We start from the raw sequence: 15602 nt of genomic DNA, 5'->3' as shown, positions 1-15602 counted from the left end.
ATCAGTTAGTACCATACAAAGCAATGACTTCCAATCATGCAGTGTGAGCGTATAAGGCTCTGCCATCACTTCAAGAAGGAACATAGCAAATGTATTATGAATCCTCCCTTCCCGCACTGCTTTGCTTAACTCTTTAACAGCCTCGTATTGCACAGGCTGCCACTCTGCAGGTTGATTTGGCTGACAAAATACTGAACATGCCACAGCGACTCCCAAAACCCATCACTGAAGTGTTTCCCACTTGCATTCCTGCCACCAATCCCTCAGACTCCCTTTCACCCTCCCCAAAAATACAATCAATGCATCAGGAGAGACAAGGGGGTGGGGGAAAGGTCTAGCTCCTTTTCCAGATCTATAGGACCTGGATCAAAAGGTTTATCAGTGTCAATAAAATCATTGTCCGAGTTGCCCTGTTCCCGTGCTTGGTCCTGTGTTGTAAGGGTCGCTGCAATCAGTGACAGAAGCTTTGGGGGCAGAGGAGGCGTGGACAGAATCGCCATCGCTGACTGTGTCTTGAGAAGAGTCACGCTGTCGGTGGAATTTACAGCTTCCCCTGGTTTAGCACCGTTAGTAGAATTAGTCCACACTTGGCAAAGAGTAGTCAGAATTTGCCACCAAGATGCTAAATGCATTCCCAACACGGAGTTCCCCTCTGCGGCAGCATCATACAATTGGCTGCTGTATGTGCACACTTTCATTCTTTCAAAGTCTCTAAAGTTTCTTGGCTGCTCACCTGTCTCGATGAGTACAGGTGTTATCCTCGGGGTTTAGGTTGTCCGCCTGGTCCAGACAGCAAGACGATCGTTCAGCCAAGCCGTCTCCTCTGGAACGCAGCCCTCTTCCACGAGCTGTCTTTTTTCCGTCCTTATTCTTCCAAGGCTTCGGAACACCACCATAGGGGTCACCACTTGAGGAAACTGAGGCACGGACTCCCTGATCTGACTAGAAGGCCCTTCATGAGTCCATATACGTCTCTTTCTGGGGACGAAGCCTGATTCCCCATGACGGATTTCCCACAGCTCACCTCTCAACTCCGGAGGGATTTCTGGCCGGCTCCCGCTTCCTTTCAGCAGATCATTCAAAGTTCTGTGGGATTCGCTGCATGTCGCTCAGATAGGCGATTCGAGAGCCCTTCACGTCAGATCCTTAAACGCATCACGTCGGGGTCACCAATTTGCGGCGAATGAAGAGACGGGACGCAGCTTGATGCAAGCAAATGTCAATTTATTGTACAGAAGCACGAGGTTTTATAGACTTTCAGAAGCTGCGCGTTTTAAACAGATTGGTTCTTGAAGCTAAGCCTTGCATACTAGGCAATCCCTGATTGGTGGTTAACTACCAGCAATTAACAACAAGGTGTTACCTTTCCTTGGCGCCATCCTTGGCGCCATCCGTCTCCCACTCCCCTGTGCTCTGCAAACATGCCTCATCATGTTAATTGTTGTGTCTATTCACACTCCTTGTCCTCCCAGGGTTCGTGACCTACAAGCTCGAGCACATTCCCCTCAGCTAACTGATTGCCATGCATGGTCCTAGTTTGCAGACCGCTCCTGCACTCTACCAATGATAAATACGATGTTAGCTACTGTCCAAAACAGGGTGCTCGAGTAGAGAATGCAGAGCTCCCTACTGCGTACTGCGGGTCACTCTCAGCTCCCAGCCAGCGCTGTGCACGTACGTTATAAAATCCTACTGTCACTAGGGCTGAGAAGTTTGAGTGTGTTGATTGCACAAATCCGAAGGTTTTGCTTTGGCAGAATTTTAAGGAAGTCCATGGTGGTGTTGTACCTTGCCGTTGGTCCTTCTTTAGCACAAGCTCGGCGTGGGGAAACACTCCCTGCAAGGCCTGCAAAATTCTTGCTGGTGTCTTCTCAAGCAGTGGGTTTACAACAGGTGACCACGCTCGCCCAGGTGAAACCACAGCCCTCTGTGAATCTGGAACAGTTTTCTGCACGGCCAGGACAAAACCCTTTGCTGTTACGTTAACAGAAGCAATATCCAACTGCAGTTTCTCCCTATTTTTGTATATCTGAGGACAGTGGTGAGGCAAAGCACAGCTGGCAGCTTCAGCACATAAGGATTTAATAACAGCACCGACCATATTCCCAAAAAACAAACCAAGAATCAAATGTTAGGTCCATCTTAGGCAACACAGAAGTCGAGGCCAAGGTTTCTAAAGTACAGCACTGAAAGATTTTGCACGCAACCAAAAATTTAACAGGATAAGAGAGAACTGAAAAAGAGTTACGGCACTGCAGAGCAGTTTTGTTACATGGCTCACAGCCTGACATCCTGCACTTACGAAGCAGCCTCCCAGTTAAAACTTTGCTGCCGAGGAAGATGCCCAAACCCCACCTGACGTCCTGAGAGATGAAAAGAAACTGAAAAGAAGCATCAAACTTTCCTTTCTCCCAAGATGTGCCAGCTGCCTCCCTGCCTCCCTCTGCAGCAAGGCACAAGAGCTTAGGAACTGCCTGGAGCAAGACCAGATGCTTTAGGACTCAGTCACGTGCAGTTTTCTGTTTCCCACTCTGTTTTCCAACTTACCAACACATTGTTCAGCTTCTGCATCCAGAAATGTGACTAGTGGCTTAGGGGTCCAGTCTCGGGTGTGAATCTTGAAAATCCCTTTCCTAGCCCGCAAAGTGGTTGCATTTTAACCCGTCCCAAGAGTTCTCTTTAAAACAAAATTAAAAAAAAAAAATCACAATCCCCACCCCAAACCGTCACACTAATACAAACACTTTTCTTATCTGCTAAACTTGTCAGTATTTGAAAGTTCAGTTGAGATGCTCTTTGCTTTTTGAAGCAGGAAACACAATCATTCCCAACTCGTTACATTAAACTCTTTCTGGGGGGCTACAGTGTGAGAAAAGGCATTTATAGATTCCATAAAACAAGGATTAGACCTAATGAGGAACAAGATGTAGCTGAAAAAACTTACCAAAAACAACTTATCTGTAACCAGATATTTTTCATCAGAGAAAATTCTCTCCTATTTAGCAAAATGCTGAACACTGCCCATCCTCACCTCTGACTTAGCAAGACTTTCAGTTCGGTATTTCCTGGCACACAGGTTAACGATGGCAGATTTCTAGAATTCTTCCCCAGTAGGGAATCAGTGTTAGATCTGCCTCTCCTGTTGCTGAAAGCAGATCAAAACTGGAGACAGCCATCATTTATGTCAGATACACTTTTCAGTGCGCTTTCACCTTCAATCCAATCCAAGCATTTCACCCTTTTTCCAAAAAGAAAAAGAAGTATCAGTCATAGCCAGAGAAAAAACACAAAAGCAGGGTTCCTGTTCTGCGTGCTATCTCCCCACCATCACCACTCTACCCCACCCATCCCCTACCCCAATATTTTTTGGTGGTTACAGGTTGTTATATACCTGTTTTTTTCATTTCTTAGCTATTGCCATTGAACCAACAGCTTCCCGAGCCCTGCACCTGTGCAGTGTGCAAGTCCCTGTTAATAAGTTCCAGTAATAATGTCAGATCCCAAAAAACTTAGAGGCATCCCTTGGGATTCCCAGCCTGGGAACGGTCCAACACAGACACTTCCACTGCCCATTCCTGAACCAAGAACTGAGAGCAAGAGCACTTCAAGAAGAAGCAAACGTGAACTTTCATGAACATTCACAGACTCATTCTTTCTTCAACATCTCTGTGAACTAGCAGCATCCCATTTTCTGGGATGGTCACTGTGAAATCACAACTAATTCTAGAACCACCTGTTAAAATCATCCTCATCATATCTGTTCAGCACCACAACTGCCCTCCCCAGTACAACGCAATCTCTCCAGATTTTGCCCTATTGTAGAATACCAATTTCAACTTGAACTGCTCCGTGATACTGCGTTGATACGTCGTTTGGTTGTAAAGACGGACTTTGCCACGTTAGCATGAAAGCGGGGTTTAAGTTCTGACCTCTTCATCTGGCAAAACAAAGAGGAGCTCTTGATCAAAGTGCCTGGGGTTTCGTAAAGCAGGATCTACAGCATCCAGCCCATCGGTGGCCCCAATGACCACAGTGTCTCCTCTGCTCCCTACACCATCTATATGTGCCAGGAACATAGATATGATCGAGCTAACAGAAAAAAAGTAATTGTCATTCACTGGTTTAGAACACTGTGTTACATTCCACATGACCTTCTCCAATGATCGCTCAAACAGGACAAGCTTTTATTCATGAGATGCCACTTAGTGAAACATTCACTTTAAGACATAAAGAAACAGAGAAGGTAACACAGACCTTGTGCTCATATCAAGCGTAGGGAATTGTTTTCAATTGTTGTTTAAAAATCACTTGAAGTTTGTGATCTTTTCACAAAGATCAAGTAACCTCTACGTAGATGCAAGAGAATGTACTACCTGTGAATTTGGTCTTGTTCACTGGATTGCACGGGAGCAATACCATCTCTCTCATCCAGGAACATAAGTGAAGGTTGCATCTGGTAGGCCTAGAATGAAAACACAGGTATGTCAACAGAAGTAAACCAGCGCTATTTTAAAGTGAAAATGCACGAAAAACATTATGGTTGGAAAGTTACTAGAACTCAAGTTTTCAGACTAGCATCAGGCATTCAATTACTGGTTCTGGAGGCAAGCTTGCATTGAGAATTTAAATGACCATGCTTTCAGCCTGCATCTCCTTCCCTCTCATCTAAAGCCACTGGTTCTTGCCTCCTGAAACCTTTTTTGTGGCTGTTTGGGGTTTTGTTTTGAGCTGGTGATGGGGTTTGCTTTGCAACTTTTTCTCATTTGTTTTACTAATCTTTCCCAACCCACCTCAAGATGTCAAGCCCCTAAACAATCTGCCTGAAAAAGGAAACACTGGCAATCCCGTTTCAGTGGAAGAAACTGACGAAATAGCAAAAACCAAGAGTGAGTTCTTCTTAAAAATACTGACCGCAGAAAATCACAGTTACAATTCGGACAGAACACATGGCATGTTTCAACTTTACCTGATCAAATAATAAACGAAGCTGACATTCAGATTTCCCTGCCCACTCATTCAGGCAGTCAGTACCTTTTCTCATGAAAAAGGCAATTCTCTTGGCACCTTGGCTACATTCACTAGCAAGTGAAGGAGCAACCAGTGTCTTTCCAGTCCTCGGTGGTCCATAGAACAGCCAGCCTCTGCAATTCAAAGAGTCTCACGAGAAAAAAAAAAATCCTGGAAAAGTACCTATGACAACCCCCATCCCTAGACACACCACTCTTCTCTCCTAAACCAAACGCTTCATGTGGAAGAGAGTGGTAACAACTCACGTGTGAGAAAAGTCAGAAGAGATGGAAGTTTGGTGTTGCTGCACAATTCAACAAGGCAGCAAACAAAAGGGATGACGCAGATGTGCAAAACCTTGAGAAAACCTTGTCATGTCCTGGAAGGACACTTCCAAAACTGTCAAGAGTGGTTCCAAAAAATGTTATCAATATGGTGATAGGTGCTTTATATATATAAATATCCAAAACTGCTGACAAACTGGCAGGGGTGCTTACAGCACAGCAGAGCCAAACAAGAACAAAAGTCAGCGCAGAATCCAAGGCTGGGCTAACACAGGAACCACCAGTTCCTTTTTCAGTGATACCCTGCATATTTATTCTTGTTTTCACAAAAGGCAAGATTTGATAGTAAAGCATTTAATTCTCCCTTTCAAAAGCTTGAAGTTACTGGATCTGGTCTCCCATTGCCCATGATAAACGAGGAGGAAGCCTAAAGCTGGGAAGGTATTCTGCATTTCCAGATAAATATAGCCATCAACTAGAAAAGCCAATGCGCTGCTGTTTCCAAATGAATTTCCATGAATAAAACAGCAAAACATGGAAAGATTTTCTTTTCATTAGTTGTAATACTTTTAACGTTACTGAAAGCAAGGAATATAAAGTCCTATTTCAACATACCATGATTGAGTTTTGCTGACCAGACTATATAAAGCCAACAAATCTCTAAGAATTTCATTTCACCTGTCTGAATGTTTAGTGGCAGACACCTGATTTGAATGAAGGAGAAAGAGAAAAGGGCTTTCCAACTTCAGATGCAGCCAGAAGGTTTTTGCTTTTCTAATGATAGTGACCAAATGCAGAAGACTTAAAAATGAGCATAAACTTCCTGAAGAGTTAAATATTCATTCAAGTTGGTTTACATTTAATGTCCATGAGTAAATAAAGGAAGGGGGTGGCTCCAGACATTAAACTGAGTTAAAGACTTTAACAACTCCGAGCACTTAATGCCAGTCCACGCAGCACACATATGAATGCAAACTTGGAACGAGTCCTTCCATAAGTGGAGACCATGAACTGACCCTGATTTGTGTGATGGAAGAATCCCCCAAAACACACTGACATCTTTCAAATATTTTTTTTTCCTTCTCCATTCAACAAGTTACAGCCCAAGGGGACACTTATTTCAGTGGGGATTAATGTTATAAAGGCTGCCCACCACTGCTGCTCCTTCCCGAGGACATTGGTATGTGTGTGCCAGAAGACACACGTCTCTGAAAGAGGAGTTGGGTTGAAAACTTGCTTGGTTATTAAAATAGTTTTTCTACAGCATTCGTTAAGTAACAAAACCTCCATAATTTCCTCTGTTTATAACATTTTCTGTTATGGGTGTTTCCTTTCTGACAAAACTGCTGTAAAGCACAGGAGCAGTAGAATCTTACATTAAAAAAATTACATCGAAGTGTCACTATTATTGCAATCCATCAGTTAACATTTCATTTAGCTTTTCTCCCGTTTAAGGGTAGTTTCATAAAGAAACATTAATTGATTCCAGAGGGAAACCAGAATCACCATTTGAGTGATTAAAATAAAAACCCATTGAAACTTCCATACAGGCTCTCCCTCTAACTGAATTATCTCCAGATGTAAAAAAATAATTGGTACCCTTCAATGACAAAAAGTGTGAGATTTTCAGAGGGAGATTCTGGCTTCAGTTCCAGAGCATATCTCATACACAACCTTCATCATCATCTTATCAGTGACCCCAAATACTGCAGTTTAAAAAAGCTAACGACTAATACAAAGTACAGTGTCCCCCCCAAATATTTGTTTCCTTTATACCCTCAGACTACCACAGCAATCATCATACTATTCATCTGTAATTGCCACCAATCCAAAACCCCTTGAAAGCGTTCAGTGTCATGACGGACAGCAATATTGATAAATAACAATTATCACTAACCACACACCAACGTGTCGGTTCGTCTGCGGCAAGAGCCTCGTGGCTAAGCACTTATGCATCAATCTCCCTGTCTGACAGGTGAAGATCAGCCCAAAAAGTCTCTCTTACGGTTTCCATGGACAAAAAAAAAAAAAAATAGAATAATGTTACAGACAAGTTAAAGACAAAGCAGGAGAGTCAAGGAGGCAGAAGACGTGACGTCTTTCACTCATCTCTAATTTGAAAAGGAGTGATTTCAAGTTTATTTTAAAATTAAATTTTAATTTAATTTTAAATAAGTAAATTTTTTTTGTTTATTTTTGTTGTTTACATCAGTACACAGTAGAAGTGAAAAACCACACACCTGTTTTTTAACAAGGACAGTTGAAAACTTGCAGAATGAAGGTAAGAAAGTCAAATAGAAGTTGTGTGTGTGTGTGGTTTCTTCCAAAAAAACCCCACACTTACGTGCAAGAAAGTAGCTCTTCAGAGAAACTGTGCACAGAATCTACTTTCCCAGGGAGCTTGATAGCGCTCAACAGTCTTCCTCTGTTGAAGGTTGTAACCCTTTCAAGTGTCTTCACCATCTTCTTTTGCTTCACATTCTTCTGATGGAACTACCACACATCAACATAACATCAAACGGTTTAAGTCCAGTTGCAAATGACACTAAATTCAAAATGCACCATACAGATGCCTATAGGTTTTACTGTTGCCTGCATGTGAGTGACACAACAGAGCTGAAAACCTGTAAAATGTTAAGACCAATGTATGGAAGAGACATTCAAAAAATGATAAAACACAGAGGAACGTACACGTAGTTGTTGTTCTTTCCTGGCTGAAATGGCTGGGTGGCTTCTCATCAGTCTTAGTAACAACCATTCCGTCACCTTGCTTAGCTCAGCTCTAGCTCTGATGAAAACCACTATTCCATCTGATTTTGTTTGCTGGATTTTTGTCTCTGTTGGATTTTGTTTAAGTGTTGGGTATTTGTGATTTTGAAAACTTTGTAACATGGGGACTGGCTGTTCTGCTGGGAGGGGGTTCTCCACTGGGCTGTACATTAAGATATTGGAGCAAATTTGAAATTAAACCACTCAGAAAAAAATTAGCACAATATTTTAATCACTGGTGGCCCTTTTATACCATAGATGATCAGGAGAAATGGCCCAAGAACAGAAGTATAAGCTGTAATAAAGTATTGCAATTAACATTATTTTGTAGACGCAAAGGAAAATGGGATGAGATGCCATATGTGAATTTGTTCTTTGCATTAGGGGATAATTATGATATATGTAAGGAGTGTGGCTTGATTGCTGGAAATAGGAAACCACCTAAGTGGTGTTGTTCGGCGCATAGCATCAGTAAGCGATGCAACAAGTACAAAGAGAGGTTGGTAGAGGAAGAAGAGTAGGATGTTGACATGTTGGTCAGACCAGGAAGGGGCAATGAGGCAAGGAGAAATGAGCAAGAGGATTCCAGTGAGGAAGAAGGCATCAGTGCAGTGGCAAGTAGGACTAGGGGAAACGCTCAGAACATATAAGCACCCCTCAGGCAAGCAGCAGGACCAGAAATCTGGGTAAAAGTGCTATTTTCAGTATCAGATTTTAAAGCCTGGAAGGAGATGGCAGGTGTACATTGAGAGGACCCCGAAGAGTCGTGAAGGTTTTAGAAGCTGTAGTTGAAAATCAGAATCTGGACTGAAAAGATCAGCAAGTTATTTTAAACAACTTCTTCTCTTATGAAGAAAGAACAATTATTATAGCTAAAAGTAAAGAGGGTGCGGAGCAAATGCACATCCAAGCTGCACAAGCAGGATGGATAGGGATCGTTTTCCCTTCAACAACCCTAACTGGGATCCCAACATCCATACTCAAAGTACCAACGATTGATTTTCATAGATTCATTCGGAATGCTATTCCAAAATCAAAGAATTGGTCTAAATGACAGCAAGTCGTCTGAGGAAAGAACGAGAATCCCTCTTTTTTAAAAATAAAAACTAAAAAATAAAAAAATAAAAAATAAAAAATAAAAATAATGGAGGCTGCAAGAAAATATACTGATTTGAATCCAGAAAATGAGGTGGATTCTGTCCCATTAGTTCACATATTTGTGGGACAATCTAGCACAGACATCAAATCAAAGTTACAGAAGCCAGAGGGGGGCAGATGCCCACTCATTGGGCAAAATGTTAGAACCTGGGAAGTATATAATAATGGAGAAAAGGTGGAAGAGAAAAAACAGAAAAATGAAAAGTTGAAGTAAGATCGTGGCAGCAGGCATAGCCCAGGAAATGAGTAGGGTTAGAGGGCTGAGCCCAAGAGGGAGAAGGTTTCCTGGTGGAGTGCTATGCATTCTGCAAGCAGAAAGGGCACTGGAAGAGGGAATGCCCACAGGTAGGTTGGCAGGACCTTGAGGAAATACTGAAGTGGGCTGATGACATGATGACAGTAGAGTCGGACTGAAGGGGACTGGGGGAAGAATTAGAACTTAACCCTGCAGCACAGTCTATGGAAATCAATTAGCCAAAGGAAAGGGTGTATGAAAACGTCACCTTGCTACAACATGTAGGTGATACACTGCTAGCAACCCATCATAAAGAAGGATCCATACAAATGACAGTAAACCTCCTCAATTTTCTGGGGCTAGGGGGTACAAAGCGTGCAGGAAAAAGGCACAGATCACCCAGCGTATTTGGGATTTACAATTTCCCAGGGCCAGCGTAATCTCAGAACCAAAAGGAAAGAGGATCTCTGCCAAGTCGCAGAACCCAAATCAAAACAAGAGCTTAGAGCATCCCTTGGGATGGCCGGGTGGTGTTCCTTATGGATAATGAATTTCAGACCTATTGCCAAACCTTGATATGAAGCTGTATGAGGAAACAGAAACCTCCTTGCCTGGACTCAGGAACACAGAAATGCATTTACTAAATTGAAACGGCCTTCAATGAGGGCTCCAGCTCTAGATTTCCCAAATTTAGGAAAACCATCTGAACTGTTCATGCACGGAAGACTACACATTGCCTTAGGAGTGTTGGCCCGGAGACTGGGATCATGGAAAAGACCCATGGGGTACATTTCAAAACAACTAGACAATGTCAGTAAAGGACAGCCAACCTGTCTCTGAACAGTGGCAACTACAGTGCTACTCATCCAAGAAGCCTGGAAATGGATATTTGGGCAAAAATTACCTGTACTTGTACCCCACGCAGTTATGGCAGTTCTGGAACAGAAGGGAAGACACTGGTTGTCCCAAAGCTGAATGCTGAAGTTTCAAGCCATCCTTTTACAACAAGATAATGTGGAACTGAAAGTGACTGCAATCCTGATTCCCTCAGTGAGGAACACTACTGATCCCAGTGGAAAAGAAGAACTAACACATGGTTGTTCACAGATGATGGAACAGACATACTCTAGTTGAGTGGACTTGGAAGACACACCAGTAGAAAACATGGACTGGAACTGGTTTGTAGATGGTAGTAGCATTGTGTGAAGTGGGACCCAAGGAGGAGGAGGAGGTTATGCGGTGGTAACTATCAAAAAGACCATAGAAACCAAAGCCCCACCATCCAACACATCGGCCCAAAAGGCAGAGCTCCTCGTCTGTCTAAAAGCGTTGGAGCTGTCAAAAGATACGGCAGTTAATATACGAACAGATTCAAAATTTGCTTTTGGCGTGGTCCATGCTCATGGAGCCGTTTGGAGAAAGAGGACTCTTGACCCCTCAAGGATCCCCAGTCAAATACAGGCCAATGATCCAACGATTACTACCAGTAAAAATTTACCTAGACTGGTGGCAATTGCGCATTGTAAAGCGCATCGATATGGAGATAGTCCAGCACGTACAGGAATGAATGCAGATAAAGCAGCAAAAGAAGCAGATGAAAATCAAATATTTCTGGTCCTGCCAGATACAATCCAGGAATTAGGACACAAGAGCCCACAATATACAACAGAAGATGATCAGTTGGCTTATCCACTAAAGGCAATCAAAAAACAAGAAGAATGGTGGGTGACTCCTTCACATCAGGCAATAGTTACAACAGAAATTATGGTGAACTGGTTAATAGTAAACACCAAGACACTCACCAGAAAATCGAGACGATGACAGAAGCATTGGAAGGGCACATACTAAGTGTACAGATGACTAGGATAGCTAAAAGCGTAGTGAAGAAAAGCAAATTAGGCATGAAAAATAATCCTCATGCACCCCAAAGACGTTTACCAGGGGTGACAAAGAGAGGCAACAGCCCGGGAGATTATTGGCAAATAGATTTTTCTGAATTACCACGGCAAAATGAATATTGGTATCTTTTAGTAACGACAGATACCTTTTCAGGCTGGCTGGAAGCTTTCCCTTGCCACACCAATAAGGCAAAAGCAGGAACAAAAGTATTACTTAAGGAAATAATTCCAAGATTTGGGGTACCCATAGGACTCTCCTTGGAGAGGAGCCCGCACTTTATAGCAGTAATCCAAATTTTAGCTAAAATACGAGGGGTCAAACGAGATCTCCATACCCCATGGAGACCTTGATCAAGCAGGAAAGTAGAATGAATGAATCAAAGCCTAAACAGACAAGTAAAAATTGCCAAGAAGCTCAGATAAAGCGACCAGATGCTTTACCCTCAGCATGGCTACAAATAACACCCAGCCTAAAATTAAAGAGTTCTTTGGAAATTATGCGCAGCAAAACTTACCGTGTGACAGAAACGGGAGCAAATCCCGAAATCGTAGGGAGACATTCCCTAAAAGTATGTTATTTTGCTAGGAAAGGTCCTGTCACCTCTCCACAGCAAGCGCATCACTATCCCCGGACGTGCCCGTCCATCAATACCAAGACAGAGATTGGATGTATCTGAGACCATGGTCAGATGAACTGTGGAAAGAGAAGTTGGAAAGGGCCTTTCCAGATGTTACTCACCGCCTACGCTGCTGCCAGGCTTGTAGGATTTCCTCCATGGATACATCACAGCAGGGTGAAGCCAGCCACAGTGCCAGAATGTCAAGAAGGACCTTAACGCTTGAAGCCACCTCAAAGATCTTGAAGTTCTCGGTTGGGTCCGTTGCAATATCGCCAGGCAGCAGGAAAGTTAATGACTCAAATAAGACCCCATATAGGATGGGATTGTGTACAATGTTGTACAGACCTATAGAATTCTGCCCGTTAGGTGGTAGGATAAATTCTCAAATTTGGTGGGATCAGGAGGACTCATGGAGATGGAATATTGGTTTGAAAATGGAAAGGTGGAAAGGTGGCGAGGGTGGAAAGATCAATGAAGGTCATTAATAAGAGCCAGCGCTGGGTATGTACCCATTTCCCTGAATATGTTTGATATTCATCTATTATCAAATATTCATAAAATGAGTATTTATGAATTCGTAAGAGGATTCCTCCAGCTGGTATCCCCATCCCATTCCGGACTAATTGGAATAACTTGTGGGTGACCCCAAGACACGCTAACTGGAACAAGACTGACCTCCAAACATGGACAACATTGAACCCACACTTGTCCAACGTGTTTTACGACCAAGAAAATGTTGGATTTGGTTATTTTGAGATGTTTTTTCTTGGCTCAGAAAGGAGGTAGCCCAAGTGTTGTGGTGACACTTCCATGGCTACCAAGGGAAGAGGAGGGCTAGCCACAGAATTCCTTCCCGGTGCCTTCTCCATGGGAGCAGTGGCTGGATGTTCCCAACGTGTATTTGGGCTCCAGTAGAGTGCAGGAGCAAGGAGGGGAACCGGTTTCTCGGCTCAGAGAGCAGGTAGCCTAAGTTTAGTGGTGACACTTCCATGGCTACCAAGGGAAGGGGCAGGCTAGCCACTGAATTCCTTCCTGGCACCTTCTGCTGTTGTGTTCTGAGCCAAACGGCCCCCTCGGGGTCCCACATACTCTTACTGTAATGGAGCCGGGCTCCCATATAGGGTCCCTATAGGGATGGGGGGGTTCTATGGTTTTGGAGATATCTTCATGGAGTTTGAGGGGTCTCTGTGGGGTCTGCGGTCCCTGTAAGGACAGAGGGGTCCCTCTGGCATCTGGAGGTTCTGTGATGTTTGGAAAATCTCAATAGGGTCTGTAGATTTCTATAGGTACTACAGGGTCCCTATAGGGATGGAGAGGTTCCTATGGGCTTTGTGAGTCCCTATAGTGTCTAGAGGTCCTTATAGGGGTTTGAAGGTTCTTATGGGGTCTTGGGGTCTCTATGTGGTTTGGCAATTCCCTATATGGTCTGGGGGGTCTCTATAGGGATGGAGGGGTCCCTATTGGTTTGGAGGGTCCCTTTCGGGTTTGTGGGTCCCTATAGGGATGGAAGAGACCCTATAGGTGACACGCCCCACAGGTGGAGATGTACTTGGAGACCATCTTCATCCACAAGGCACTGGGCTGGGACCTCTCCACTACCATGGGGCCCTGCTGGCTGTCACCACCGGGATGGGGGCAGAGGGGGCGGAGCCACAGGAGGCGGGGGCAGGGGGGCCTAAGGGGCTCATGTGTTTAGTGGGAGCTGGGGGTGCTCAAGGCAGGGGGCGTGGCCAAAGAAGGGCGTGGCTTGTGTGGGTAGGGCAAAAGGTAGGCAGGGCTTAAGGGTGGTGCCCAGGGGAGGGTCACAGAGGGGCGTGGCTTGTGTGGGTGGGGCCTGTGTGGGCATCTGTCAAAAAGGGGGGCAAAGGGGGTGTGGTCTGACGGGGGAGGGGCCCAGGGGGGTTGGCATGCTGGTGGCACCCAGGCCAGGGGGCAGGGCTAAGGCGATGGGACATGTCCTGAGCTGGTGGGCGTGGTCACAGGGTGGGGCTCATGTGGGTGGGGCCAATGGGGTTATGTGGGGGTGGGACCATGTGGTGCTAATGGAGTAGGGGCAGGGCTAAGGGGAGTGGGTGTGGCCTGATGTAAGCATGGTCTGATGGGGGTATGGCATGATGGGGCGTGGCCAAGGGGCGGGGGTCCCATGCTGATGGGACCTGGTGGAACCCAGTGCAGGTGGGTGGGGATAAGGTCTGGGGGCATGGCCTGAAGGAAAGGGGGTGTGGTCTGATACTGGGGGCGTGGCCCACAGGGGGGCTGGCAGTGCTGACTGACATAGTGCAGACCCTCATCATCATCACAGAGGCCTCCATCCTGGCCACCTACAGTAGGACTGGGAGCATTGGGAGGGGACTGGGAGAAGACTGATGGAGAATGGGAGGCGACTAGGGAACACTGGGAGGGGATGGGAGGTACTGGGAGGCAGCTGGTGGCACTGGGAGGGGACTGGGAGGGCACTGGGGTTGCATGGAGGGGCTGTGGAAAGCACTGGGAAGGATTGAGGTGCATTGGAGGGGGACTGGGAGGTGGCACTTTAGTGCCATATTGGTCTGTACTGATTGATACTGGTCTACACTGGTCCTGGGCCTTCCAGGCAAGTGCTGGAGGAGGTACTGGGCTCTACTGGGAGGAGACAGCAGGAGCCCTGGGAAGGCACGCTATACCTCACACACACACATGCTGGTCCTTACTGGGGACCATGCAGCACTAGGTGCCACTGGGGGCTACAAGGGGCTGGTGGAGCGTTACCCCCTGGTGCTGCCCCCCAACATCACAGGTCCCTGCCCCAGCACCCCCCACCTCCTGCAGCACCCCAGTACCAGGGACCTGCCATGGCCCAGCCTGCCCCCAGGAACAGGCATCATCTCCTGGTACTGGTGTACAGACCAGGTGGGACTGGAAGACACGAGGAAGGAACTGGGAGGCACTGGGAGGGACTGAGGGCAGTTGGGAGGGGATTGGGGGATGCTGGGAGACACTGGAAGGGGACTGGGAGGCACCGATTAGGTATTGAGGGGCACTGGGAGAGGACCAAGGGGAGCTGGGAGGCACTGGGAGAAACTGGGAAAGGGTGGGGATGCTGCTGGCAAGTACTGGGAAACACAAGGAGGGCACTGGGGGGAAATTAAGGGGCACAGGGAAAGACTGGGAGTGGAATGTGAGGTGTTGGGAGCGGACTGGGGGCCATAAGGAGGGACTGGGACGCGACTGGGAGGGCACTGAGAGGGACTGGAAATGGACTAGGAGGCAGTGCAGTGTAACTGGGACACACCAGGGTGGCACTGGGAGCACTGGGGAGGTACACTGCGAGCGAACAGGGGGACTCTGCCCCCCCGTTGCCACAGCAATCCCCCCAAATCCCCCCAACAGGTGATGGCGCAGCAGCCACATGGCTGCGTTGCCTGTGGCACCTCAAGGTGCTTCCCAAGCTCCTCACGGTGCTGCCCGGCATGGCCACCCCCATCCCCTCGCCTGGTCACCCACCCCGGCATCACCCCACACCCACCCTGACCTGCCCAAGGCGGCCACTGCATCTTCTTCCCCTGGGAGACTGACTGTCACCCAAAACTACCTCCACAACTACCCCATGGCCACTCTGGTGCCCACGGGCCCACCTTGGCCAACCCAAGAT

At 46.1% G+C, this 15602-nt stretch overlaps 1 protein-coding gene across 1 annotated transcript; it reads right to left on the bottom strand.

Annotated features, from left to right (window-relative positions):
* Positions 1 to 2548: 2548 nt before the first annotated feature.
* LOC121089398 (ATPase family AAA domain-containing protein 2-like) lies at positions 2549 to 8049 on the bottom strand. The gene is made up of 6 exons (XM_040596601.1): positions 7983 to 8049; positions 4967 to 5157; positions 4374 to 4462; positions 3930 to 4089; positions 3032 to 3238; positions 2549 to 2677 (listed from the first exon to the last, which is right to left on the bottom strand). Exons 1-5 carry the CDS (start codon positions 8047 to 8049, stop codon positions 3215 to 3217), a joined length of 531 nt encoding a protein of 176 aa, XP_040452535.1. The 3' UTR covers positions 2549 to 2677; positions 3032 to 3214.
* Positions 8050 to 15602: the final 7553 nt, after the last annotated feature.

This window comes from Falco naumanni, chromosome 5, assembly GCF_017639655.2.
Source record: "Falco naumanni isolate bFalNau1 chromosome 5, bFalNau1.pat, whole genome shotgun sequence".
In the NCBI taxonomy this organism is placed as follows: domain Eukaryota; kingdom Metazoa; phylum Chordata; class Aves; order Falconiformes; family Falconidae; genus Falco; species Falco naumanni.
The sequence above is the reverse complement of the archived record's forward strand: the minus strand, read 5'-3'. Positions and strand labels throughout refer to the sequence as shown.